Genomic DNA, 27,613 nt, shown 5'->3' with positions numbered 1-27,613 from the left:
CACCACTGACCCGTAGCCGTTTCCAGGCTGTCGAGTTTGCCTCCTGTGTCGTGCGTATATGAGTCTTAAAAGTTGTGTGTGTGTGTGTATGTACTGAGCTGCTCCGACAGAAACAACAAGACCTCGCTGGTGAAAATTGAGCTTTGGAGATCTAACTAGATTTTGGGAAAGAAAAGGTCTTTGGAGGATTGCTTTTAAGTCCAGTTTTCTGGCAGCCTTGGAATTTGTGGTTTTTGCAGACAAGACCTGCGGTCAGATAGTTTGCCATGGGGTGGGTGAGTCTTGGAGTCAGAAATTTGTTGAAGACTTCCCCTGGTGCTTGATATGAGGGCATGGCTGGAACACACCTGTGTGCTGAATGGCCCTACAGGTGCCACAGCAATGAACTGGTGGTGTGGGGTTGGCGAGAGGAGCTCGGTGGACAGCTCTAGGAGCAGCAACTGATGGCTTTCCCTGAAGAACCCACACGGTTTGAAGAGCAGCTGCTAGAAAAGGGCAGGACCTCGGTGCTGGGACACGAGTGTCTTGGTGCAAGATGCCAAGAGGAGAATCAAGCTGGGTCTGCAGCACGCCTCAACCACTGCTAATGCCATCACAGGTCTTCATTGTGCTTCCCTTCTCCATCAGTCGAGCTCTTTCTCGCAGCACAGCGCCCTGGCTTTGGTGAAAAACAATTTGGGCAGTTGTTGCCCAGGGGAGAATGGAGGAAGGGAACGCAGACAGGGCAGCCTTGGAGGATATCTTACTTGCAGCGCTTAAATAGAGCTGTCTTCATTCATTGCCTTCCCTGTAAACCTGCTGCCCCTTGCAGCCAGCTTCCCCGTGTTCGTGCTGGTCCTGATGAACTCCCTGACAAATCCCCTGCGCAGCCGGCTGGGTGCTGCCTGAATGGGCCCCGGCGTTTGAATTTGCATGGCTGAGGAGTCCCCGCTCCCTCCTTCCTCCTTCCTCCTCCCTGGCAATAGGAGGAAATTCAAATGTTTCTGAAGAGCGACATTTCCATTTCAAAAGCTGTTCGCTCAAGTGCGTCTGGAGTGGGATTTCTCTCCCCCCCCACTCCTCTCTGAATGGCAGCTTTAGAAGTCTCATTTCCTCTGCTTGATAACACCAGGCTGAGAAGGGCTTTTGTCTTTCCATTTCCCCTCGTTTTTTTTTTATTTTCAAACGAGCGAGGTTTTCAGAAGCGGGCCGTGGTGGGCTTCCCTCCCCCGGCTGCGTGGCCCCGTGCCAGGATGCACCTGGTGGCACCAGGGAGCGAGCCGGGGGTCCCAAAACGGCGGTCCCAAACCGGGGGGCTCAGCCGGGCAGGTGACAACCCGGGAGCACCCTCTGTGAGCAGAGGAGGAACAGGAGCACCGTGGATATCCTGGCGTGTCCCAGCTCCTGCAGTGAGTGCTGAGCTGGCTCAGGACCTGGCCCTGCGTTCGCAGCCTGTGTCGCCGCGCTGTCTCACATGGCGCTGACTTGCAGCCCGCTGCCTTTTTGGCTGGAATAGCCGTGCCAGGTGGGATGGGTTTCTGCTTTTTGGCTTCTGTGCCATGCCTAGTGGAGGGTGGATTTAAGAGGATGCGTTTGCCTGCCTCCTTCTGCAGGACTAACACACGCTGCTTGTGGGATGGCATTTGCTGTGAGATGAGGGCTGTGCTAGCATAAAAGCAGAGAATTGCTTCTGCAGAGGCCTTTTGACAAAAGGCAAACTCCAGCACGCTCTCAGCGTGGCACACAGGGCTTGAGGGCTTCTCTAGCTTCTTGAGTGCCGCTTAGGACATCGCAGGTTTCCAGGGAACAGTTCTTGCGTCCTCAAATGCTCGGTCAGAGGGAATGTGCCTGCAGGGATTAGCGGGACCTTGGCGCTACAGCCCTGCGTGGCTGGCGTGCTGGGAAGGCTCAGGCCTCGCTGTGCTGCCTGTGGCAGTCAAAAGAGGACAGGTGGTGTTACAAAACCAAAACCAAACACAGGGAGGCTAAAATTTTCAGTGGCGTGAAGTGATCGAGGTGTCCATATCCGTATAGACAAGGGGCATCTCGAGCAGGGATGGCTGGAGGAGTTTCTTCCCCTGTTTGTCCACTGCACCCAACTTTGGGGACAAAGCTGTTCGGTTTGGTGGCAGGATGCTCCTGGGGCCACTGAAAGCAGCGAGCAGATTTCCTGTACATGTTGTGGTCCTCAGGGTTTGCCTGTAGAAACCCCATGAGCCATGGGGCTGGGGGGATGACGGGCATGTGGGGCCGTGCCACCGTGCCCTGCGCTTCTGTGGAAGGCCATGGCGATTACTCAGAGGTTCCTGTGAGAGCTGCCAGAAGCTGGCCGGTTCCAGGGAAAGGGGCTGCTTTGAGCCCTGGCCATGGGGCGCCTTGTGCACGAGTCCTGGTGGGAAGCCACAGCACGGCTTTCTGTGGGCTGGCTTTTCTTCCTTAGCCTCTCAGAAAATCCCCCCTGTATTCTTCCAGCAGCTCCTAATTTTTGTTTTGGTTTGGTTTTGATTGTAACTTGGTTAGCAGGAGGCCCTGCTTGTTTAAAGGGATGATCTGAGGTTAGCAAAGGCCGGGGCAGGATTTGGGGTTTGTGTGCTACAGGGACAAGGATGTTCCGTGCCATACATCGTTTGGTGTGGCGGCAGCGCAGGTGAGGTGATGCCCTGGGTGGCTGCTGGGCGCATGAATTATTAAAAGCTGCAAAGTGACGAGTTCGAGGGCTTGTTGCTCTGGGGGTTACGCTGACAACCTCAATTTCTCCCCCCTGCTTTTTTGCTGCAAGCAGCAGGATGCAGCCTCTGCTCTCTGTGACCCGGGCTTTGCTTTTGGATCCTCTGCGAGCAGCAGGTGGTTTGCTCCTCAGCTCCAGCCCCGCCGCCTGCTGGGTGGTCTCGGGCTCCGTGCGCCCCCCCAGCCCCAGCCCTGCATTTCCTCACAGCTTTCATGGCAACTTGCTGCTGCCGGCGTGCCAGCAAGCTCCTTCCCCAGCAGGCAGGGGGACCACGAGCCCTGCTTTGCAGGCAGAGAGGGGCTGGGGCAGGGCTGCCTTCCAGATCCGTGTTTTTCTCCCCAAAATACCAGCTTGGAGCCTCGCAGGAGCGCAGGACCCGAGCCTCAGCTCCCTGCCACCTGCCCCCTGGGGACAGCCTTTGCTCGCTCAGTTCCGAATCACTTCCACTGAGCCAAGCGGGCATCAAAAGGAGATTTTATTCTTCTTGACTTGGGCATTTCATTTTTTTTTCTTCCGAGTTAGCAAAAGGCACATCGCTGGCACGGAGCAGCCTGCCAGATGTATCGACTCCGCTCCGTAGCTTCGGGCTGCTGAAGATGCTCAAAGAAAAGGTTTCCAGAATTTTTCTCAGCATTGCAGAAAGGCATATTTTCCTCTAAACTTGTTCTTGGAAAAGGCAGAGTTGTTTTGGCTGAAATTTACTATTTAGAAGGAAAAAAAAAAAAAAGGAAAGAAGAAAAAGCCTGAAGCAAATATTCAGCATGGAAAATTTCAGCCCAGATAGCTAATTTCTTAACAAACTTAGAATCAGTGGAAAACCCAGGATTTTCGGATAGGAAACGTTGGGCAATCCTTAATGAGAGGCGGAGCCATTAGCTCCTCGTCCTAATGAGGAGATGGGTAGGTGAGAATTCATCACTCCTGCGAAGTCAGTAGGGAACATGCGAGTTCAATGCAATTATTATCCACTAATGGGGAAATGCGAGGAGGTAATGAAAGGCGCAGCATCCATTTGTCAGTATAATGCCTTAGGCTTCGGTGGGAGTTTGTCTGAGCAAGGTTTTCCCGATCTGCCCCGTTACCCTGAGCTTCTCGCCGCGTCTATCCGCCCGTGCTGCTGCTTCGGTAACATCCCGCGATCCGCAAGACCAGAGGCAGCATCTGTGAAGGATAACGCTGCGGAACGGCTCTTTTAAGCACGAGCAAGTTTTGCAAGATGAGATGCTCTGCTTTGGTTAGTGCGTTTAACTGCAACACCGACTGGGAAGGTTTTACCACCCTCGTAAATCTGCTGGAGGGGGTGGGGAAGGGAGGGAGGGTCAGCATTTGTTCCTGGTTTTGCAATTCAATTGCTTCAAGCTGTTGAAACATTGGGGAAGTTTTTTGACCTACTTTCGTGCAAGCTGAAAAATTGTTGGGATATTTTCTGCCCCGGCTCTGTGGAATTCAGCTGGGTTACAGGGGAAAGGAATTTCGTACGCCTTCTCATCGAGTCGCATTGCTTTAGAAGAAAAATAAAAACATTGGGGGAAAAAAAACAAAAACGACTTTGTCTTCAGACAGCTCCTTCATCTCTGGCTTTGTGCAGTCCCCTGAGACCTCGTGCTGGGCTGCGTTGAGGGAAGGTGAATGTATTTTTTGGGTACCTGCCCTGCCCACGCATGCCCTGCTCTGTGGGAGCGGAGGCAGGAGGCGGGCGATGCCTCGGTGCTGCTCGGGTCTGCAGCACCGTGGTGAGCCCGCTCCATCCTGCACCGCCTCATCCTATTCCCCCGGGTCCTGCAGCCACCTCATCCCATTCCCCTGGTCCTCGGGAGCTGCTCAGCCTTCTCCTCGAGTATGGTTTTGGCAGGCGGTGCCACCAGCTCGCCCAGCAGCCGTGTGCTCCTCCAGCCTGCCTCGCCTGCCGCTGCGGGGCCGCGGCCGAGCTGCGAGCCAGGAGTAGTTAAGAATTAAAACTCCGTTTCAAGGATTGGGCTGCTGAAAGAGCCATTAGCGCAGCAGATGGCTGCAAACAAAGGAATTGTAATAACTCGATGTACTTTTCACTGCTCGGGCTCTCTAACGCCGTGTTTGTGCTGCTCTCCGGGGACGGGGGATGTTGGTTTGGGGCCTTTTTGACGTTTTTCTGCTGTCAGCATTAGTGCAGTGCTGTCACACTGGGGTTGCTGATGGGGCAGGTGGTATTTGACGCTTTTCCAGTTTAAAAAAAAAATCCTTTGGCCTGTATTTAGCTTTTCTAAGCATTTATACACTTGTTTTTGCCTTAATGCCCAGGAGGTGCGGCCCTGGGGGGTGGAAATGAAAAGAGAAGCACCCCCGAAGCCTGGCCTTGCTGTCTGACAGCCTCCCAGTGATAACTGGTTTCCTCGCTGCCAGCATCTCCTCCTGCTGCAGGGAGGTGCGTGCAGCTCCTGCCCCCTGCTCGCCCACCCTCGTTACCGTACAAATCCCATAATAATAAGGCCAGGAATAAACAGGATCTCCAGTAGCTGTTAGCCACGTATAAAAACAAATCGCACGGAAACGGTGTAATTACTGAGAAAATACCAACTTGAGTAATGCAGTAATTGCTTTCTTCCCTGCAGCAGACTTATTCCAGCTCTCCCCCCTTGTGCTGGTCTCGAAGCCTGTGGCTCCCCGTTAATCAGAAGGATTTTAGGTTCCGTGCTACGCTTGTCCCAACCCTGGTTGTGATGCTATCTGAAATGCTGGCGTATATTTTGACTCGGAGGGTGAGGAAGCAGCAGTGGTCCAAGCAAAGCCACCCCCACCCATTGGCATCCCCAGGTCCTTCCTCGCGGGCATCCAGGTGCCCGCCCCGGCTGCGGGGTTTGCGCTGCGAGGGATCAGCACGGGGCTGATTTTTGGCCTTTGGTTTTGTTTTTTAATTCCTCTCGCTGCTCCTCACTTGAGGTGGAATGACAAGGACCAGTGATTTGAGGTCTGGGGACGCTGCCTCTATTTATTGCTGTCATCATCTCACAGTGCCAGATGATGATGGGTTTTGTGCTCTGACTTGAAGCTCTTCCCCTTACACAGCTTTGCTGCTATTTTGCTTCACGTTCGGAAAGGTAAAAGGATACAATTTTATCAGAAAAGTTTACCAAAGGGTTTTGTGCCAAGTAGCAGATTAAAAATGCCCTGTCTTGTGTATTGGCCAACACGAGAGAGTATCTTCAGTTCCCCGTGTGCTGTGGGAAGCCTTTCTCTCCTGCCTTTTTGGCAGGTAGCTTTCTGGCTTCTAGAAGAGTTTACCCACCTACAAGCCTCTGCTGCTTTCTCTCCCTGTTTCTTAATCTGAACCAGATTACGGGAGCAACCGATTGCTTTTGCTTCTTGCAGTTGTGCTGCTCCTCTTGGCTTTAAAGAAAAACCAACACAAACCCCACACCTGTGGACAAGACATTGAACTTTACATCCCCGCTGCAGCAGGCCGACCCTTTTTGGCGTCTAAACCTAGGGCTGTAAAACGAGATGGGATCTGCTTTTGGGATCCTCCAGAAACTTTCAGTGTCCCTTTAGTTGCCCCTTTGGAGGGCTGCTGGCACCAGCCAGCTCAGCCCACCTGCTTTGGGTCCGGTGGTGGGACCTGGCCGCTCGCCCGTGGCCGTGAGTCAGAGCGGAGGGGAGGACGGCAGCGCCAGTTGGTGCAGAACAAGGTCGCCTTTGTCCCCACGCTGTAATTAAGGTAGCGAGGTTGTGTGAACTCCTTCCCTTGTTTACTTTCCCTGTCCCCTCCCCTCCCCAGCAGCTGCAGGGTGCTGTGCTGCAGTCTGGCAGCGGTTTAGGGTTACAAACCAAGCCGCAGCTCCTCTTCCCCGCTTCCTGCCCCCTTGAGGGGGAAAGAAAATCCATCCTCCTGCTCGGCAACCGTAGAGATAAAGGTTTAATTGAGGTGTTGGGCAACTGCCAGACGGGAGCGCAGTGCCCCAGGTCAGGGCGTGCCGGGGTCCCCTTGGACCTCGCCACAAAGCCGGGTCGGGGCAGGGCTGGTGCCTGCAGCCACGGTGCTCTGGGTGTGCTCAGCGCCCTGGACCTGGTGCTGCACATCCCTCGGTGACCACGCAGGAGGAAGCATCTGCACCAGCTCCTCCAGATTCGGTGATACCCTTCTTGCTGCGAGTTCCCCCAGCTGCTGCGCCATCCATCGCAGCTCCCCTCCGAAGCGGTCACCTCGAGCTGCTCGTGCTCGGACGGGGCTGTGAGCACCAGCAGCTAACAAGGACAGTGCCGAGCCCTTGGAGCAGCTGCTCAGGAGGGAGAACGCGGTTTTGTTTGCGTGGCCGGTTGCTGTCACGCAGCTGCTTCATCCCAGGTGCATTCATCAGGGCTGCGTGAGCTCATCCAAGCACAAAACTCGGGGCTGTGGGAGTCAGGCTTACGAGTAATTGGGAGTTTGGGGGCGAAGGGCGGTGTGTGGGTGAGGTGTTGTGCCTCTAGGGTGCTCGTGGGGTGCTTGCTCGGTGGCATCAGCAAAGTCATCGCTTCTCTGAAGAAGAAGCTGAAAGTTTCAACGCGTTTACCACGAGCTGGAGGCAGAGGGGAAATGAGAGAGCTGGCCTCTGCGACGGCCGCGGAGGTTTTGCTGATCCATCTGGTGTCTGATTTGAAAGGTCCTGCTGAGCAGAGAGCTGCTGTACCTGGAATTTGCAAGAATCTGTTCTCCATCACTTCCGTTTATTTTTATCGGAGCTGACCTCATCCGTCTCTGCGGTCTCCGTTTCTGGAAGGATGTTGGACATCTCGCACCTGGGGCTCCCCCCACCCTGCCAAGATCTTAGGGAGGTGGAGGGGAACCCGAAGGAGCTGGGAGTCCCCTCGCCTCCTGGGGCCGCCCTCATAGCCAGTGTGCTTCATTATTTTTTTTCCCAGCGTGTTTGGGGCTGTGTGAGAGGAGGACGAGCCTGTGGCTACCTCATTTTCGAGGAAGCAGAGCCATGAGCTGGCTGCTGAGACGCGAAGGGATGGTGCTTAGGATTTCAGCCCTGCAAGCCATGGGTTTAGTCCTGCAGGACTGCAGGTGATGGGAGCCCTGGAGGCTTTGGCAGGAGGTCAAGCTGCTGTAGCATCCTCAGGAGACCAGGCTGGTGCCCTCTGGAGATGCTGAGGGTTGCAGCACATGGCAGCGATGGGATGTAGCAGCTGGTACCGCTTAGCCAGGCGTTTTGAGGTGTGTGTGTGTGTCTTAGAGGGCTGGGAGCGCACTGGGGAGCTGCCACAGCTCCTGTGGGAGGGTGAGAGAAGGATCCCAAGCCTGTCGGTAAAGCTGACCTGCTCGTTTTGTGCTCCTCAGGATCGCGGCCTGCCTGGCAAACTGGAGCCCGTGTCTCCCGTCAGCCCTACGCACCCCGATGCCGAGCTGGACCTGCTGCCGGCCCGGCTGTCCAAGGAGGAGCTCATTCAGAACATGGACCGCGTGGACCGCGAGATCACCATGGTGGAGCAGCAGATCTCCAAGCTGAAGAAGAAGCAGGTAAGAGGCTGGGGATGGAGGGGAGAACACGTCCTCGCTGCTGCCTGCTGACTTGCACCCTGTCCCTCCCCGTGCACGTCCTCAGAGGAGAAGTGGCGGTGCCACCAGGTTTGTGTCCCTGCTCCTCGGGATGTGGGGACGTGGCTGCTGTGCTGACAACCCGGGGCTGGTGGCTGCGAGATGAGGGAGCTTTGGAAACTCAGCTTTGGGCTCTCTTACACATCAGAATGTGATAAAGGGAGAAAAATCTGTATTTAGTGACTCGCCCACGGTCATGCAGGCAGTCAGTGGCAGAGATGAAATGCAGTCCGGGTTGCCCGAGTCCTCTGTGCAGCCCAGCACCAGACCTTTTCTTTTCCCTTTCCAGCAATTGTCTTTGCCCAGCGCTGTTGCTGCTACTATTGTAGTGCTGGGCTATTTAAAACATTGCTGCTGCACCCTAACGGCCCCGCACGCTCGAGCCTTCCCGTGCATCCAGCCCGCTTCTCCAGGGCTCTGCAGCCACGGGCAGTGCCCTGACCAGCTGCGGTCAGAGCTGTGCCTGAGCCAGGGACATGAACCTGATCCCAGGCAGTGCCTTTCCTGCACAAGAGCACTCCCCGGCAGAAGGATCACCCGCCTTACTGTAGCCACATATACAATTACCATAAACCCATTAAGAGATTAATATGACAAAACCTTGGGGGATGTCTGGAAAAACCCATGGACTTAAAGGCTTTCACTTCCTAAACCAAATCACTTCTGTATCTCTCTTCCCAGTTGTTTTTTCCTTTGCTCGTGGCAAGTTGCTAAAAACCCTGAGGCCGGTAATCCCAAACTGCCTCTCCCGAGGTTTGTCGAGAATTTGTCAATGGAGCAAAACGCGTGCTTGGGCTGTCACTGTGTGTGAGATGGGGACGAGGCCAGTGCTCCTCGAGGACAAGTGTGCTGTTGACCTTCCTCCCCATCTGCACAAGTGGAGCAGGAAGAGGAAAAATGAGCGTGGAGAGCTGGCCCGAGAGGCTTCACGTGCTTCTCAGGCTCCCAACCCCCCTACCTATAGCCCAAATCTGTCCTGTGCCTGGCTCTTTTTTAAATATTTTGAATGCAGGAACACCCCACGTCTTCTTTCTTTGCTGGAGCTGGATTTTCACACACCAGCTACTCTCCCTTTCTTTCCTGCAAGCCAAAGCAGGATGTTTTGTCTTCCAACAACATGGTTTAATTCATGTGAGGGACCTTTTTTGTGTTGCATTTTATCTACAGATATATCAGGGTGCTTAGGGAAAGGGAGCTGAGATCTTGGGGGAGCTGCAAAGGAGGTGCAAAACACACTCATGTCCCATTCCTGCAAGGTGAGGGGCTTCCAGAGGGGGGCACGTGCCCGCTGTGGTGGCAGCCGAGAGACCTGGTAACTGCAGAGCCGCTGGGGGCTTGTTTCAGGGGCTGAGGAGCTGCTGCTGAAGTAGATGGGAGCAGCATATGCTCCTTGCCGTTAAAAGCAAGCTGTCCTTCCATAAGGAAAAGGAGTGTTTTTTTTTTTATTGTTGGCTGCTTGGTTGGTTTATTTCTTTCCCTCTGAACAAATTTTACGATTCTCCCTCCCCACAAGAATGCTCTGATGAGTGGGGAAGAAGGCGAAAGTGGTTGTTGGCAGCAAAGTCATCCCCTCCGCTCCTTTATTTATTTATTTAGGCACGTGGAGGGAAAGCCATTTGGTATACCCGTGGCAGATCCCCACACGTCCCAGCCCTCTCGTCCCTTCCTCCAGGAGAGCGGGCACACGGGGGCTGCTGCGGGCTCCTACCGGAGGGTCTGCGGGAGCGCTTTGTCCGTCTGCGCCTCCGAGCTGTCAGTGCAGGAGAAGCACGGGAGAGGGAAAAGCAATCAGCCTGAAACAGATCCCGCTCCTCCCGGAGCAGGGGGTGGAGCAGGGGAGGAATTGTGCACGGCCGTAATTTCCTAATGCTTTTCCCCTCTGTCTTCTTTGGGAGGCCTTCTCGGGGTAATTAAATACGTTTGTAAGGAAAGGCTGCGCAAAAGAAAAATAAATTAAAAAATTAAATACAACTCACTATTCCTCTGCCTTCGGTTGTTCCAAAAATGGCAACGAAGGCTCTGCCCGGCTTTGCTGGCAGGAGGGGTTTCAAGAAGCAAAAGACTCGAGCAAGCTGAGAAACCTTCCCCAAATCCTGCGCACCCCTGGCAGAAGGCCGCTTTGCTCAGCCATCCCCCGCTCATTCATGTGCCATATGTGCTTCCATCTCTCATTGAGTTCTTTCTCCCCCCTCTTTCTGACAGCGCAGGATAATCTTCATGCATTTATTCCTGGCACTGGCACTGGGAATCTTAACAAGAAATAAACTGCTGGGCTTTTCTTCGCAGTTGTGCCTGAGCCTCCCTGGATGCCGAGCTCGGCGCAGGGCTCTCCGGGAGTACAACACTCCCACCTGGTGATGGAGGTGGAGCCGGCGGCTGCACGGAGCCCTGCGTGGTGGTGTCCAGCTGGGCTGGGAGCTCGGGGCCTTCCCCTTCCATCTCCTGGATGGATTTTCTCCTCCTCTCCCCCAGGCTCTTGGAAGGAAGTTCTCAGAAGCGCGTGGTGGCCGGGAGCCCTCTCCTCGCCGCCGGGCAGCCCAGTGCCCATCAGGCACGCCGTGCTGGGTGCGTAGGACATGCACGTAACCACCTTCCCTTCATCAGGCAACGTGGGGGCAGGTTTTTGTGCAGGATGGGTCCTTCCTGAAGTGTCACCCACCTTCCTGAAGTGTCACCCACCTTCCTGCCAGCCCACCGATGCTGGCTGAGGCGCAGCGCCCGCCAGGCTCTGGTGGCCCCTCTGCGGTGCCAGGGACTCCTGGCCGGGGATGGGACAGGACAGGACATCTCCCTCACTTCCAGTCAGGCTGGCCTGCAGGTGCTGGGGGAGCCAGCGCCACGGCTCATGATGACATTTTGCATCCCGTTGACATCGCTGCTCTGGCTTTTGGGGAGAGGAGAGGACTTCCAGGCAGTCGCTGCTGGGCGTGGGGAGGGAGAGAGTGTGGAGCCGTCAGGTCTCATCTCTCAGCCCACTCCTCTCCCGGTAAAGGTCACAGTCCCAGCCTAGCTTTTGTGGCAGACCTTTAAGAAATCCATTTTGTTCGTGTCTGAGAACCTTGACCTATTTCGCTTTGCCATTTCCCACAGCTCCCAGGGGAAGCTGTCGCGGGCTGAACCTGCTGAGGTCAGGTTTGCCGTTCCAGCGGGCTGCGGCGCCCGCAGACTCTGCCCGCATCCGTAGCCTCCAGCATCTGGCCCTTTAATAGCTGTGCAGTGTTACGCCATGGAGAGCGGAGTCTAATTCTCCACTGTATTTCAGCTATAATTAGATTTGTATTTTTTTTTTCTTTTAACGAGCTGCTTTTAATGAGCCTCCACTTACTGGCAAACTTTCATTTCCTGATATGCCATCAAATCCTCTTGTCTGAAATCAATTACAGCCGAGCCGACCACTTCGCAGAATTTTTGTGGGTTTCCAGAACAATGCAGCCAAGTTTCTGACATTTTTTTTTTTTATTATTATTATTTTTTTTTACCCAAATATTTTCCCCGAGAGGAGGAGCGGATTGACTGATGCCTTTGCGGCTCTCTCTTCTGCGTTGTTCAGAGCTGGGGCTCTGGGGTGCCTTTGCTAATCCACCAACACCGCGGCTCCGGGGGAGCAGCGTGGGAGCGGGGAGGCACCTGGGAGCCCCGCTGCGTGCTGACAGCTCCTTGGCAGCCCGAGCTTCGAGCTGGGGCTTCCCGAAAAGCTGGCGTCCCCCTCGTGCTCCGTGAGCCACCTGAGGAACAGCTGAAAAGCTCCTCTTGCTTTTTGTCGGCGTGCCTTGGTTGGTTGTGGGCACGAAGGGATGGATCCTGGCTGGGTTTCGCAGGGAGTGTGGTCTGGCAGCCTTTTGGGTTGTATCAGGGTGTTCACTGTGCTGCTGACCTTCCCCGCAGAAGAGATGGCCACCCGTGGGAGGGCAGAACCCACTGAACCCCATGTTTAATTTAGAGGCTGGGAGTTATCTCGGACAAGCCACTAGACCTCGCTGCGTGCTTAAGGGTTTTCTTGGACTGCATCCTGCGGCCCAAGCAGTGCTAAAGCTCATCAGCAGTGGGGAGCGGAGGTGATGTGAGGAGCTAATAGGTGCCCACCCTCTTCTCAGACCAGGAGACACTGCTGGCTCTGGAGGATGGTGGTTTCCTCTCCTCCCATGAAGGCAGCTTGCTCAGTCCCAGGTGCATTTTAATTCCCAGTAAGGGATGTGGTCAATTTTTCCTTTGCTTCAACAGGGAAAGCTGCAGGAGAAAATAAAAAGATTTTGAGGTTTGGGGCTGAGCGGAGAAAAAAAATATCCTATGGGGCTTCTGAGAAACCTTCCCTCTCTGTGTCTGCCCTGCACCGCAGCTGCCGTGAGCTCCTTGTCTTCGCAGGGAGCCGCTGCCACAGGAGGAGCTTGGAGGAATCTGTTATTTCCTCTTCTATCCGAGCAGTTCCTCAAACGGGGTGAGAGGGCTCTGATGTCTCCTTCTGCCTCGCAGCACTCAGGAGAACCGGAGGCCCAGGTTGTACAGGGAACGTGCCTGCCGATGGCGGCGATGTTCGAAAGCTCTCCTTTAAACCCCACGGTTTATAATTCACGCTTGCCGTGGCCTGAGCAGCTCACGGGTGGGTAGGAACACACGAGGAGGCTGCTGGGCTCTGAACACGGGGACGTGGCGGCCCCCGTGGTGCTGGAGGGAGCAGCACAGTGTGGTTTTGTTCGCCTTTGCCTCTCCCGTTTGGCCTCCTCTGCCCTGCTCAGGCTCATCTGACCGCACAGGGGCGGCTGCCTCCTGCTCGGAGCAGAGCGGAGGTGCACGAGTCATTGCACTGACACCAATCATCCCGGGGTGTCTCCTCCAACCGCAGCACCAAAAGAGAAAACCGACAGCAGAGAGCAGCCTCGTCACTCACCCTCGCCCTTCCACAGCTTCCCTTGCAGATGGCAGCTCCGGAGGCAAGCAAGAGCTGCGGCTCCCCTCTAGGATTTCGAATAAAACCATTATTTCTAGCCTTAAACCCCTCTGGGGGGCCTGCTGAAGGCTGGTGGTCCTCCTCTGCCCTGCACCGCCCCACCAGCACGGGGACAGGGCAGGCCAAAGCTGCGCTGCTGCCCGCAGCCCTCCTCCCCCTTCCATGTCACCGCGGCCTGAAGCTGCCCGTGACGGCTCACAGGAACTGCTGTGGTGGTTTCTGCCTCGGTCGCAGCACCGCAGAGAGTCTCGTGTGGACGGGGACGGCTGCCTCCCTCGCTGTGACTCACTCTCCTCCTCCCCTCTTTTTCCTTCCACAGCAACAGTTGGAGGAAGAAGCAGCCAAACCACCCGAGCCTGAGAAACCCATCTCCCCCCCTCCGATCGAGTCCAAACATCGCAGCTTGGTGCAGATCATCTACGACGAGAACAGGGTGAGTCTGGAAACGATGGAGATTGTGTGGTTGTGCTGTGTCATCCCTGCTGGGGATGGAGGGGCTGGGTGAGGGGCAGGCGGGGGAAAGCCCCCAGGGGGGAAGTTGTGATGGATGGAGCCCCGTTAGCACCGTTAGCCCTGAGGTGCTCTCTCTGCTGTGTGGATGAAGTGCAAACGTCTTCTGAGCCCTGTGAGAACCTGCTTGCAGGGGTTTCCTGTGATAAGTGTTAGATTTGAAGCGTTCAGGAGGTGCTTCAGAGCCGTGTCTGTTAAGTAGCTCGCTTCATCCTCTCCCCTGGAGTGAGCCTAGTCGAAAATTGCCTCGAACGCTGGGCTTCGGCTTGGTGGGGTGGGCTGCGGGGAGGTGAGGGATGTCTGTGATGTCTGAGCCCTCCTGGCTGCCCCTGAGCCACGGGGCTGGAGCAGAAAGGACGTGGATGCAGCCCTGGCTGGATCTGTGGATATTTGATGCTGTAAATGGCATTAGCAAAGGTCACGCTGGCATCAGTGCCTCTGGATCTCTGCCTTGACCGCTCATTTGTTGCGCTCAGCCATCGCCTGTAATAGCAGCCTGAGGAGCCGTGGATTTTGCTGCGCGTTGGAGTGATGCTAGAAAATTGGGCCCTTTGGTAGATAATCAAGCACATTCATTTTCATTTAGGTGTTGGATAAAAAGGATGATTTTGCATAAAAGGAAAACTACCAGTCGCTAATTATTTTGAATTGCGAGGCCTGCGATTTCCCTGGGAGCTGCAGAAATCCAGGTGCCTGACTCCAAAAAAAAAAGCACGCCACCACCACCAAAAAACAACAACAAAAAAAAATCCACGTACCCTGCGCTCGCAGGCAGCGCAATTTTCCCGGTTGTACTTTTTCCATCTGCTTTTCTCCCTCGGCAATCGGAAGCCCGGTGCTGGCACAGCCTGTTGGCCTGTTGTGCAAGTGGCCGAGGGCTGAGGTCGGCGCGTTTTGAAGCGTGAGCACACACCAGCTGCTGGTGGCTTCACCACACGGGTCTTTGTGGGCAGGTGCCGAGCGCTTCTAAAGCGCTTCTCCCCTTGGCACCACCGAGTGCCCTTCGCAGGAGGCTTGGGCTGGGTGGCTGATGCATCCTGTGTGAGGATTGGGCTGACAGAAGGAGATCTCAAACACTTTAATCGCTATTCAGTTGATCGCATCCTCCCTGGACACTGTCATGTACCTGGCCCATGTTAAGAGGGGAAGAAATGGGTGATAACAGTGAGGTAGGGAAGGAATCTTTAGATGTTGTATTTCCAAAAGCTTTTGTTGGAGTGGTCCCCATTAGCAGGATGTGGTGCAGAGCTGAGTGTCCTGCTGGGCCCTTGTCCTGCTGTGTCACCCCTCATTTCCACCAGCTCCTGCCCCAGCAGTATGGGCACACGTTCCCTCCCGTCCCTCCCAGCTGTGATCTGCTCCCAAATCCCTCGCCAATCCCTCAGGGCTGCTGGCGGTCCCATAGGTAGTGTCAAAGAGTGCAGGAATAAGTGTGGGTTTTCACATTTCTCCTTGAAAATGAATGGTTGTGATGCTTGGGAAGGTGTCACACACACTGCCCACAGCTGGTGGCATCCCCTTGTGATGTTCCTGACGTGGTTCCAAGCTATGCTGACCCTCAAGGCCGGGCTGCAAGCAGGAGTATTTTTGTTATTAACCTTCACAAGAGGGTGCCCACCTTCCAGGTGGGTGTTCAGTGAGGGAAGGTCACGTCCGGCACCAAATCTCTGTGTAATTTGGAGTTTGGCTCTGTGTTTGTATCTGTGTGATCTCTGTGATGGGTAAATGGAGGTTCCTCCTCTGTGTTGTGGAGTCCCGTTGAGAATAGCGTGTGAGCGAGCCTGTCTGTGGGCAGGAGGCTTGGACCAAACAATCCTTCCCTTCTGCTTGATAGAAACCATAGCAGGCTGGAGTTCCTCCTCTGAGGAAGACAGCAGGCCACATGGAACAGCTGAGGCTGAGCGATGGCAGTTTTGGAACACGTTCAAAGTAGCAGAAAGGCCCTGATTTTCCCCACATTTGGACACGGAGCACCCACAGTGAGGCCCTCACACGGAAAATGGCCGCTGGTGGTCTCACACTGGGTTCCTTTGGTGGTGGCATCACCACAAGCGGGGTGACCCCAGCCCTGTGGGACACGGGGTGGGCCCTGTTGTGTTGCAGCCTTACTGCGGCTCGGGTGGGCTGGAGGGGTGAGTTGTAGGACTAAAGGGCTGGGAGCTGAACAGAGATGTAATGATTGAGGTCAGGGAGCCAAATTTTGAGAAGTTTTGCCTCTCGTGTGGTGGAGAAGCAGCGAAGGCCTGCTGGGTGCCTCGAGGCCTGCTCGCAGAAGGAAGGTGCTGTCATGGGCCTGCTGCCGGCACACAGGGGGAGCACAGCTCGGGGTGAGGGAGGCTGCCCTGGGAGAAGCACAAGCAGCAGGAGGATTCAGAGGCCTGGGGATGAGGCGAGAAAGCAAAGCACCCCAGAAGGGCTGGCAAGGCCCCGGCGGGTTGTTACCAGGCCATATTATGGCCGGGGGAGAAAGCCTGCGCTTGTGGAGCAGGTGGGAGGCGGCGCGGTTCGCGCGGGGCCGCTCGTCTGGCTCTGCTTTAATGAATTCCCCCTGAAGCACGGCTCTGTGCTGCCCCCGGCACGCGGGTGCTGCCGTGCCCGTTCCCACCGCCGCTGCCAGCCCCAGGCCGGAGCCGCACACTGCGAGCAGTCACGGCGCAAACAAAGGAGGGAGCGAGAGCGGTGCCTGGGAGAGGGGAGGTTATGTGAGGACAGAGCGGCTAGAAACGCCGGAAAATCGAGTTAGCCAGCCGTTCTCTGACCTACTTTTCCTTTTGGCGATAGCTGCGGCTTTTCAGGGGTGAATGGTTGCTAATTTTAGCCCAGGGTTCGTCAAGGAAGCCTGTATGGATTTCTCACCGCCGTGCTGGGTATGGCCGAGGGGTTGAGGTGCGGGTTGGTGCTGGGGTGGCTGTTTTTCTGAAAATCCAGGTGCTCGGCTGCTTAAACACCCCTCAGGCCGCTTGTCCCTCTTGCGACCTACTTAACGCCTGCAATTTGGAAAGTTCCTCAGTGCTGGAGAGCGTAATTGTGGAGAATGTGACCTGTAATCCCCTCTCGCTACACTCTGCTGGACAAGTAATTGATTTCCAGAAAAAAAAAAAAAAATGACTGTACTGGTTCTGGGAGAGAGAAAAGCTCTTATTGAGCACGGTGAAATGCTGCCTTGTGAGGCTGCGGCTGCGTTGGGGGAGGTTTTCAGGGTCTCAGCTCTTACAGAGAGGCAGCTGGTGGTTTCGTTCATGGTCTCTGATGTCTCGGTGCCTCCTGCCCCGGACACTATGTGCTGAGCAGGGCCGCTTTATCTCGTCTTCAAGATGAGCTGAGAAATTGCACCTGAATAAACACCTCTTGGGAAATGCCTGCAGTGCAATGCAGAATAGCGCACACACACCTGTCCCAAAGCCAGAATTTCAGCTGTGAGTGTAAACTGTCTAAACAAACCTAAAAGGACGTATGAGAATGCGATTTAATATTTTTTGTTATTTTGCATAGACAGAAACGGGAATGAACAACAGGGCAGCATTTTCAAAAGCATCCGAGTCCTATTTTCAGAAGTGGTTTTTAGCCCTTGAAGAGACAGAAATATGTTCAAAACCAGTGATAGGTGCTGGAATGGCTGAGGTGCTTTAGAAAGTGGTAGAGGGAGCCTGTTTGTGAGCGGAGGGGAGCTCAGGGCCACCTTGGCTGGGTGCCATGAGCCACAGGGCAAGTGGTGGAGTGGTGGGGTGCAATCTCCAGCCTGCTGTCACACCCAGAGCTGGGCGTCAATGGGGTGGTGCTGAGCTATCCGGAGAAACCAGATTATGATGGGCATCTGCTGGTAGAGGTTGACTGCAGTGCAGCCAGGAGGGGTCTCCTAAATTAAACCGTGTGAGCGACCTTCAGTGTCTCCCCTGTGGGAGAGAAGCTGATTCCTGCTGGGTCTGACACCTCTGTGGCAGTAGCTGTGGCACGGACTGTTCATGGGCTTCAATTTGCACCTCTGGGATGTGTTATTATATTGAGGGAATTTATCTCCCTTTCATGTCAGATCCCCATAACCAGGGCAGATCCTCTGGCTGTGTTTTTAGCCGTGGTTTTATTCTGCTGGGTTGTTCGTGGGATTCCTTGCGTCCGTCTTCCCCTGAAATTGCTGTGACATACCTGGCCTTGAAAACGTTTCTGTGCTCTGAGCTGCAGCGTGCAGCTTGTTAGGCATGCAGGGAGGGCACTGTGCCTCTGAATTGCTCCCTGAACCTGTCTCAGGCTCGCCGAGCTCTCCTGCACCGGCATTGCCTGGAGGAGGCTGTGCAGAGCAGCCCGCAGCCCTCTGGTGCAGGGCTTTGGGTTAAAAGCCCTCAGAGTCCCCTTCATACCTAGATTCCCCATCAGCTGCCATGCACACGTGCACATAGATGTGCTCACACTCGCTGTCCCACCCTTGTGGCAGCGTGGATGTGCCATCTGGGTTCCTGCAGGCACTGCGTGGAGCAGCGGGGGTGCCTGGTGCAGGCAGGCAAAGCCCTACAGCCCTGCGCACCGAGGCCAGGCAGGATTCTGCTCTCTGCCTGCCAGATAAAAAGCAGCCTCCATCCCTGCAAACAAGTGCACGCCAGCTTTCCTCTAAACTACCGAGTTCCCTTTTTGATCAGCGAGGTCGCATCAGGACGCAGCGTGCCTTGGCCCTGCGTGTCACCGCCGTGCCGGAGCGGGGACACCGAGTGCTGCGACCCGCGGCAGCGTGACGAGGGCTGCGGTGAGATCCCCACGTACTGCGGGTGCCGACGGCTCACGGCCACCCCAGCCCTTCCCCGCTCTGCTGTCAGCTCTCCGAAAAACCTGGTTTGATGCAGTGCAGGCAGGGGAAGCAGGCAGCAGCGCCTGTCTCGCTCTGGGGATTGAGTTGGTGGAAATCAATAAGATTAAATTTTAATTCGTTTTCTGTCTCGGTGCTTGTTCCTTCAAAAGGGCACAGCTATCTATCTATAAATTCAGCATTATGCTGTAAAATTGGAATTCAAAGGGTTGTTTTGAACTTTTTCCACCCCCTGCTGCTGTTGTGTCTGCGCCGAGCGTATTCCTGGCTATCCGCTCACCCTCATCCGTGCGTTCATGAAGCATTAATGCCCCATCCATAAATACGAGAATAAATAAATGAACGCTTTTAGCATTGCAAAGTATAATCTAGCCTTTAACTACTCAAAGGCACAGAGCGTGACTCAGATCCCATGGTGATTTTATGTCTGTGTAACTGATTTTCTATGAACTCCTGATTTACATTAGAAAGGGAAGAATCAGGCCTGCGTCGTCAGCACGGAGCTGCTGCAGTAAATAAAACCTTATCAGTGAAACGCCATCTGAACATTAAATCTGCAGGGTTTTTTGTGTTTTTTTTCCAAGTTCTGGTTGATGTGGTAGCCAGGATGGGGGCATTTTGCGCTTGGCTGCTGGAAGGGCCTCATTCATTTTGCTTCTGTTGGTGATGACTTCCACTCTGGGCTTGCCTCACCTCGGCTCAGTGGCGCACGGTAATCCAGGGGAAAATCGGAAAGGTCAGAGGTCAGGAGCTATTAACACCGCTGCCTAACAGCAAGATTTCCCAAAAAATAACATTCAGATGCTTAGCCTGGAGTGATTCAGATTTCTTTCACTTTTCCTCAGCTTTTAAAGAAAATAGCCTTTTTTTTTTAATTGTTCTGGTGTCTATTTCTAATAATCTGCTTCAGATCCGAAGGTCGTGGCGGTGCACTGCCTTATAGGCTTTGTATGCGACCAGTCCAGACCAGATACCGTGTGTCATGCATCTTCAGGTCCTGGAATTAAAGACAAGAGGTGCAAAGAACTCAAAATACGTCAGGAGGGAGGAGCACAAACCCTGTAGCACTCCTTGGATGGAGTCCCCAAGCTTTTCCCGTAGCAGCCCCGGTGCCGAGCCTGATTTCCAGAAGCCCTCTGTGCAGTCTCGTCAGGCTGTGCCCACCACATCAGCACATCACTTTTCATATTTGTACGCCTTTGCATGGCATCATAGCCCTCCAGATGAGCGTGGTGCTGTGTTTGTGTGTGAGCACGTGGAAACCCAGCCCAGCCCCGGAGCAGGATTTGCCCTTGCTGGGGGCAGAGCAGGAGAGCGCAGAAACCGGCTGGCAGTGCCCAGCCACGGGGGGACAAGAGAGCCACCGGCTTGTCACGCTCCACACAGGATGCTCGAGGACGGGTATGAGCACGCAGCCGCCTTTCCTCGGCTTCCTTGCTCTTTGTGAGTCATTTGTCACCTCCCTTACGTGCGTCGCAGCGGGGAGTCCCCGGCGGTGGATCTGCCACCGCTGCTGCGGCAGGAGGGGTGCGAGGGGAGTCCTGCAGGCTCAGCTCCTGCCTCTGGGAGGGCAGCGAGCTCTGGGCTGGTTTTTCTCTGGGAGGAAGGGGGCTGGGACTGCAGGGGAAAAGATGGGTAGCCTCAGTCCTAGGAATTAAAATCCTTCCAGGTGAAACCAGCGCTGCAAGGTGAGGGTCTGGTCCCAGCAGGGCAGCGCACACGTTCTCCTTTTTGCCCAGCCTGTCCACACTGCTGCCTCTTTAAGATTTGCTTTTCTCCGTGCAGGACAGGCCGGGTCCCAAATAGAAATGCTCACATTCCCCAGCACGGCCAGCAGCCTGCTGCCTACGGGCTGCTATAAATAACCCCGGGAGCACAGTTCAGCGGCAGCAGCGCGGAGCGGCTTGGAGTGATGGCTGGAGCAATTCCAAGAAAATGCCGCCTCCTAATTTCAGATCCGCTTTCTCAAAATAACCCCCGTGTTTCCTTATCTTCCCGTTTTAAACTTCGCTTTGAGAGGAGCCCACGTGAAGTCCCAGCCGCTCGGCTTTGGGTGCGGCGCTGCCTCGTGGGGTCAGCTCCTCGTCCCCATGGGAGCTCACGTGGCTGGGAAGCTGCCCTCCTGCCCCCTTCCCCTCCCACTCCTCACTTAAGTTCCATCCAAAAAAAAGAGGCTGGAGTTTGCTTTGAAGCCAAATGCTTTTTAGGGGAGAGCAGAGGTTTTTGTAGTCTGCAGGGAGGTTTTTGTTGTGGGTGAAGATCCTGTTATTTCCAGGTGGGAGCCCAGTCCTGCAAGGTGAGAGCCATCTGCACATCCCTGCCCACGGGAGGAGCTGGGGAGGGAGGTTTTGGGGGGCAGGTGCTGCTCCTTGCCGTGTCTGCGGGTCCCCTTTTGTGTCCATGGGACCTGCGGTGACACTGGTTGACATTTGTGGCTCAACCACACTTCTTGAGACCCTCCATCCCTCGGAAAACGTGTGTGTGATGGGAAGCTCCACCCGTCAGCACGAACGGTGCCCACAGATTAGAAGGATGTGCCCCCAGTTTGCTCATGCCCATGCTGCTATGAAACCCTGAGCAAAGCAACCAATGTAAACGGGAGCAAAATTCAGCCTCGGGGCTTCGGTTCTGCTGCGAACGCCTCCTTGCTGAGCGCTCTGCAACATTGCAGGATCCGCACCAGCTCCGGAAAAGGGGTCATTAGCTGCGGAGCAGCGGAGGGGCTGTAAAGCAGCGGGGACCTTCGGACGTCTCGCTGGAAGTTATGGTTAGATTTGCTTCCTGATCGTCTCCCTCTGTTAAATAACGGGGATTGCTGGCGGGGGTTGTTCAGCAGGTGGGGATGAACTCTCTGGTTTCCTCCTGGAGGGTCAGCCAGGAAACGTCTTCCTCATGGAATCAGAGTCGAGTCCTCGGTGGCTGTGCCTGTGGAAAGGAAAGGATTCAGCAGGGCTGGCCCTGGTCTCCTGCAAGGATCCTGTGGGTGCAGAAGGAGCTGGGGCCGGCAGATTTGAGGTTTGCCTAAATTCCCCGAGTGGGTTTCAGGTAGCTGGGCCACGCAGGAGCAGGTTTTCCAGCAGCTGTCTGTGCTCTGGCACGAGGCGCGGCGCGGTGGGACCCATCTGTAGGAGCCATCCGTCGTTCCTGGCTCTGCCACCAGCTCCCGCGTGGCTCTGCCTGGCCTTCCCGACAGCTCCGTTCCCATCTGATAAATGCAGCAAGGAGCAGCAGCAATTACGGTGCGTGTCAAGTGTTAATTGGGCGGCTTTCATGATAGAGGCATCGCTTTGTGCGCGTACGGAGATATGACGTGCTCGGAATCGCTTTCCCTCCTGATCTTTCGTTCTGGAGACGTGCGCGTTACAGGCAGTTAATGCAAGACAAATCATGTCATTCTTCCTGATTCGCCACATGTTCTGCCGATGGTGATTTGCCTCTGGGCTGTCTCATTAAGTTGTCTAAACATGGCAAACGCAGCGGCTGAGGACGTTCAGCCTTTTCTCCGCGTTGTTGGCGCTGTGCGCGCAGCCCTCCGGCAGCACCCACGCGTGGCTGGGGCGTCCTCGGGCATCCTTCACTGGTGCTGCTGGGAGAGGCTGCGCCTGCAGTCCCCAACCCGCAGTTATTTAACCTGCCTGCAATTAATCAGGCGCTGGTTTTTTGTCCTGGGTACGTCCTGGAAAAAGCTCTGCTCAGAGGATGTGTCCCACTCACCGGGAATTGCTGTTGTGGAGGATGGAGCTCGTTCACATCCCCTCTTGGAAGCAGATCGGGGGGTTCTGTACCAGTTTTAGTGCCCCCCTTCCTTCCCTGCCCAAAGTTTTACCCCGATTTTAATTAAGATGTCCTAATGTCACCATGCAGATGGGCTGTGAGATCACCAGGTTTTATCGCTCTCAGAGACTGAAGTATTAAGCTCTGGCTACGAGTTCTCCGTAGCACCATGAATATTTCAAGCAGGCAGGTCCCAGGGCAGGCGTAGCTCCTTCCCGTTAATGAATCCTGGTGCACAGCGGTGGAAACACTCGGTGCTCACCAGCCTCTTCTGGAGAGCCCTGCAGGGGCTGGGTTTGACCGCGTTGATATTTTTGATTTCCCTTTATTTCCTTGTGGGAGGCCAAATGTGACAGCTCCCTGATACGAGTGGCTCAGGCATGAGTTAGTCTGCAGGCTCGTACGCTGCTCTGCCTGATTTTGTGGCTGAAATGCCCTCGGAGGGCAGGAGGAGAGGCAAGGGGCAGAGCTGCAGCCGCAGACGGGCACGGGGCGTGCGGAGCCGTGCAGGTTATGCAGGCTGAGGCCGCTGGGGGGCTGCAGCCCGGGCTCGAGCTGTGCCTCTGCGGTGCCCAGCTGCAAATTGCATCCCAGGCAGGTGTCCTGCTCTCCTGTCCTGGTCTGGAGCCCAAAATTTGCTGGTTCAAAATTTAGGTGGCTGTGCTCTGCCCCAGGAGCCCGTGGGAGGGGTGAGGGCACTGCGAGCATTGGGGAGCGCAGGGTTCAGGCTTAATTTTGCACGGGCTCTGCCACCCCAGCTCGTGGTTACGGCTCTGGTAGCATCCTTGGGGGCACTTCTGAATCTCACAAAGCTTTGCAGCCTCCCAAGAGCGGTCAGTGGAGGAGCTGGGGGCTCCTCCTCGTCACCCACCCGGCCTGGGTTGTGCATTGCAGGGAGCAGCAGCGTGGCTGCGGGCACGGTGACTCACGGCTCGGGGCCGGGGCTGCAGCAGTGCCTGCCTGCAGCTCAGCCTGGGTGTGGGTGTGCAAAACCCCAGCCAGGAGCTTGCACACCCACTGCCTGCATCCGTGCTGTGGGGCGGCCACGCTTGGCAGCGGGGTGAAGCTTGTGGCTCTCAGGGTACCCACAGAGGTGTGGGTTTGGTGAGATGTGGGGTATCCTGTGTGCCTGGAGGGCGCATCCTGCTGGGAGCTGGCGTGGGGGGTGAAAGGAGATGGAGGCTTCCTCTCCCCCTATCCCACGTGTAAAATAACCCATTTCACTGAACAAACACCTCTGAAAATCCATCTCCTTGTCCCTCTCGCTGCCAGGTACTGGGCTCTGTCGGATCAGCCCCGTGCCTCGGCGGCGGCATAGGGAGCTCTGGATTTATCAGGCTGTTAGTAACAGTACTGGAAAAGCCTGGCTTTGCGAGGAAGTGCTGTTTACTGAAAATGTCATCTTTTATTTAGGCTCCTGCCGCAGCGAGCCCATGGCTCTTTTCAGGCCTGTTTAATTAGTAACCACCCCGCAGCCCCGCCACGTGTTCGGGGTTTCTCTCTAAGAGGCGCGGGGAGGTTTGGCTGGGGAGGGAGGGGGCAGCCAAGGGCTCCCCGGCTGCGGGGAGGGGAGGGAAGAGAGAGCAAAACGAGGAGCCAAGGGCAGCTCGAGTAGAATGATCACATGCTCGCGGAGCGATGAATCCTAGAAAGGGCATCTCTGTGTGCATGTGGGCTCGCCCGCCCTCCTCCTCGCACTGCGGCCGCGCCGAGGTAACGTGCACGGTTCAGCAGCTCCAAAGCTAGAGGAACCCGGGGCTGCGGGGCGAGGATGGGTTTTGGGGCGGCTTTGGGGGACTTTTTGGGGTGCTGGGAAGCTCCCAGTGGCATGTTGGGGTAACTCGAGCTGCCGCTGCCCGTTGCCTGCAGGGATTTGTTTGGGAAGGGGTTTTGGCACAGGTGGGGCGCTGGAGCAGAGGGCTGCGGCTGTAAGCAGCAGCAGAAATAACTTTTCTCCCCCCTCCCTTCTCTCTCTCTCTCCTCCCCTCTTTCCTTTCCCTCCCTGCAGAAGAAGGCAGAGGCTGCCCACCGGATCCTGGAAGGACTGGGTCCCCAAGTGGAGCTGGTGAGTGCCACCTCTGCCCGCGGGGGGTTTGGAGCGGGGCCAGCCTCGGAGAGCTCCCCGGGAGGCGAGCGCCCTGGCGGTGTGCGTCTGAGCCATCAGAAGGAAGTGTGCTGCTGGCCAGGACGTCTCGCTGGCGCGGCACCAAGGCAGGAAGCGAAGTGGCTGAGATGGGTATTGAAACACACACACACACACACAGCCCTCTTCGGAGAGCGTTAACCCTTCAGCTCCTCCGTCGCACGCCGCGGCAGGGCAGGGTGACACGGGGGGGCTCTGGCACCGCACAGCCCCACAATGGGACGCTGGCACCCAGGAAAGGGGAAGGAGGGTGCTGGGGAAAGGGCTCTGAAAGCACACGCCAGTCACAGCCACAGCTGCCTGCAGGTATTGGGACCTGCGCGCGTCCTATTTCTGTCTCATGCACACAGAAACCGAGAAAAACACCTTTAATAACTTGTCATTTTGGGGCTGCTCCAGCATCCAGCACAATTTCGCAGGAAGTCAAGCAGCTGATTGCTGGAGGGGTGGCTGGAAACAGCCCCTGAGGGGCTGAGGATGAGAAAGGTGCTGGAAAAAATGATGCATCTGCAGTGATGGTGCAGAGCGAAGCAGCTGAAAGGGTCAGAGTGGGCCGGATGGGGTCTGGCAGCATCCCTTACGCTGCACCAGCCGCGGGGTGCAGCAGAGGGAGCCCGTCCTGCCAGGGTGGATGTAGCAGCCCTGGCTGTGCTCATCAGCTGTAATTTGGACTTGCTGTGCGGAGGTGGGACTAATCACTGTCTTCCCCAAGTGCGGAAGGGAGAGGTCACAAGGGAATTAGTGGTCGCTGCTGCGTGTCGCAGCCCGCTTCCTCGCTGGGGAGGCAGGGCGCGTTATTTTTCCTCTGAGTCACCGGGGTCAAACCCTTTGGCCTTTTGCTGAAGGTTGGCGGTGCCTGGGACTGGTGCTTCCTCATCCAAAAAATGGTGCACTTCCTTTCCTTCCCCCACGCACCTTTATTTTTTTTCTTCCCCTCTTTTTTTTTTGGATTTGCTGATGCTTTTCCCTCGGGCGCTGACACTCCAGAGCCAGCCTGTGTCTTCGGGGGAGTTTGGGAGCTGGGCCAGAGCCCAGAGCAAACTTTCCTCTGCCTCTCCGTCCTGTTCCTTGAAGGGGAGGGGAAACCTCTGCCAAGCAAACCCTGCCAGCCCCTCCTTGTGCTCTGTGTGCCTCGCACAGGCTGCCTCCATCTGCCTGCCCAGCGAGGGACCCTTCCCAGCACCCAGGTCCTGCCAACAGCATCAGATGGAAGAAGGGATTTTGAGAGCGATCCGGGATAGAACAAGCAGGGACTTACCCGGGGGTTTGGGGCTGTGTCATGGATTTCCCCTCGGTTGGAAGCTGCTGGGTGCTGGCCCAGCTCTGGTAGGAAACTCTTAGCTCCTGACTTGAGTCTTTTAAACAGCTTTTGGGCTACGAGATCTGTGCTGAAATTTGTGTCCTTGGGAGCTGAACATCATAACGAAGCAGCTCCTGTTGGCTTCCTGTTCCCAGCTGCTTGTTGCTTTGAACCTCCAAGCACCAGCCCTGCATTTTTTGCCTTAAGAGGTCTGATTCATGTCTGATTCTCTTTGGAGGATCCTCATTTCTGTGCTCTGCAGGTTTTAAACGTGCAGATTTGCACCCCAAGCCCTTTGCCCATTAGTGGTGCTTTTCCAACCTGTCTGATGGGCTTCTGGGTGCCCTGACACCTCCTCCCTGGGCCCCAACATCAGCCCCAGCTGATGCAGGATGCTCTGGGGAGCCCAGTGGTCGTGACCCACACCAGGGCTGGGCTCCCTGGCTGTGAAATCACCCCCCTGCACTGGGACCGGGGGCACCTGGCAGCACGGAGCCCCCCGGGGATGAGCATGCTGTGGTGATGGAGCAGCCAGGGCCCCCGAGGCTGTGGTTTTGTAGTGGCTGGTGAACGTGAGCATCCCCGTGTTATCCCTGCCGTGTAGCTGAGACCATTTTACAATGACCCCGTGTTTCCCCTAGGGAGAAATTTCATTGAGACTTGCGCTCTGAATGCTGCAGTGACCAGAAAGCAATCGAGGGCTTCCATTCTGTTTTATTTTTAAAGAGCTTTCAGTAAATCCACGGATTTCCCAGTCACAGCTTGCCCGGCGATTTTGTTTTTCCTAAATGTCATCCCCAGAGGGACGTGGTACACATTGCTTCCCGTGCAGCAGTGCCGTGCACGTTGTGAGCGTGTCCCCGTGCCATCCAACCCCTCAGGTTTGCTTTTGCTTACTCATTTAGAAAGTTGTCATTCTGGGCAGGTTGCGGACAGCTCAGAGGAAGGAAGGATGGTGCCTCTCGCTCCTCTTTTTAGCATTTAGGTTTTTTAGCATTTAGTTATGGGGTAGGTAAAACTCATCTCCTGGCTCGCTGTGCTGCAGGGGCTGAGTTATGGTGCCGGGCAGTCAGAAATCTCCTCGAGGTGCTCTCGTTGTGTGGAACTTGGCTTTGGGTCCCAGTCTCTTATTTCTGAATGGCACAAGTGCTGCGTGCAGGGGCTGCCCGTTAACACCCGGGTTCCCTAACTGAGGGTGTGAGTGGCTGCTCGTGTCCCAGATAAGGAGCAGTGGAAATATTTCAGCAGCCTCCAGTGAGCTGAGCAGCATCAGGGCATCGGTGACATCCTGTGTGCACAGGAGTCTTCTAACCCAGACAGAAACCAAAACATGGGTGCCTCCCCTTCTCTCAGAGGACATTCGCACCTTGTCATGTGCCAGCCTGTTTGCTCTGTTTGCTTCCTCCCCGGGCAGGAGACCCCACTGGGCACACACCTCCTCCTGGGGCTTGTCCCCTCTCCTGGTGCATCGCCAGCGCGGTGTCCGGGTGCGTTGTTCTGGCAGCCGTGCAGAGTGCCAAATGCCCCACTGTGCCTTCAGGGCCACGCTGGTTCCTCTCCCCAATTCTCTCTGCACCTGAGGGATCACTTGTGCCTCCCCAGCAAAGAGGGACGCATCCAAGGGGAGCCGAAAAAAGAAGCTGGCAATGTGCTGGTGCCAAGATGCAGCAGCGATGGGCTGCAGGGGGTGGCTCTCCCCACACCTCTCACTGCTCTGTGCAAATCACCACTGTCCACACGGGTGCCGGGGGGCTGCGGGGACGTGCCCAGCTGCCCTCCCACCCCTTGCACTGCTGGAAACCCCAGGGGCTCAGCCTCATCCTGCCTCCTGTCCCTGCTGGTGGCTCTGCGGGGAGCTCAGGCGTGCTGCTGCCGCCGCGTAGAC

General features: G+C 55.8%; 1 protein-coding gene and 1 long non-coding RNA gene across 20 annotated transcripts in view; one reads left to right on the top strand and one right to left on the bottom strand.

The window, feature by feature from the left end:
- The window catches only part of NCOR2 (nuclear receptor corepressor 2), a 221,881-nt gene that overhangs the window by 95,648 nt on the left and 98,620 nt on the right, over positions 1-27,613 (top strand). For 18 of the 19 annotated variants that reach the window (XM_068654328.1, XM_068654327.1, XM_068654325.1 and 15 more), the window contains 3 exons: positions 8,004-8,183; positions 13,526-13,639; positions 24,294-24,350. In XM_068654328.1, coding sequence (XP_068510429.1) covers positions 8,004-8,183; positions 13,526-13,639; positions 24,294-24,350 — 351 coding nt within the window. Of the gene's footprint in view, positions 1-8,003; positions 8,184-13,525; positions 13,640-23,908; positions 23,999-24,293; positions 24,351-27,613 lie in introns of those variants that run through there. The other variant, XM_068654336.1, reaches the window with a different exon arrangement.
- On the bottom strand, positions 11,542-13,508 carry LOC137841443 (uncharacterized). Its single transcript, XR_011088620.1, has 2 exons — positions 13,147-13,508; positions 11,542-12,488 (listed from the first exon to the last, which is right to left on the bottom strand). It is a non-coding gene; the product is annotated as an uncharacterized lncRNA (long non-coding RNA).

This window comes from Anas acuta, chromosome 17 (genome assembly GCF_963932015.1).
Source record: "Anas acuta chromosome 17, bAnaAcu1.1, whole genome shotgun sequence".
Taxonomy (NCBI): domain Eukaryota; kingdom Metazoa; phylum Chordata; class Aves; order Anseriformes; family Anatidae; genus Anas; species Anas acuta.
Note: the sequence above shows the minus strand (reverse complement) of the source record. Positions and strands in the feature narration are given on the sequence as shown.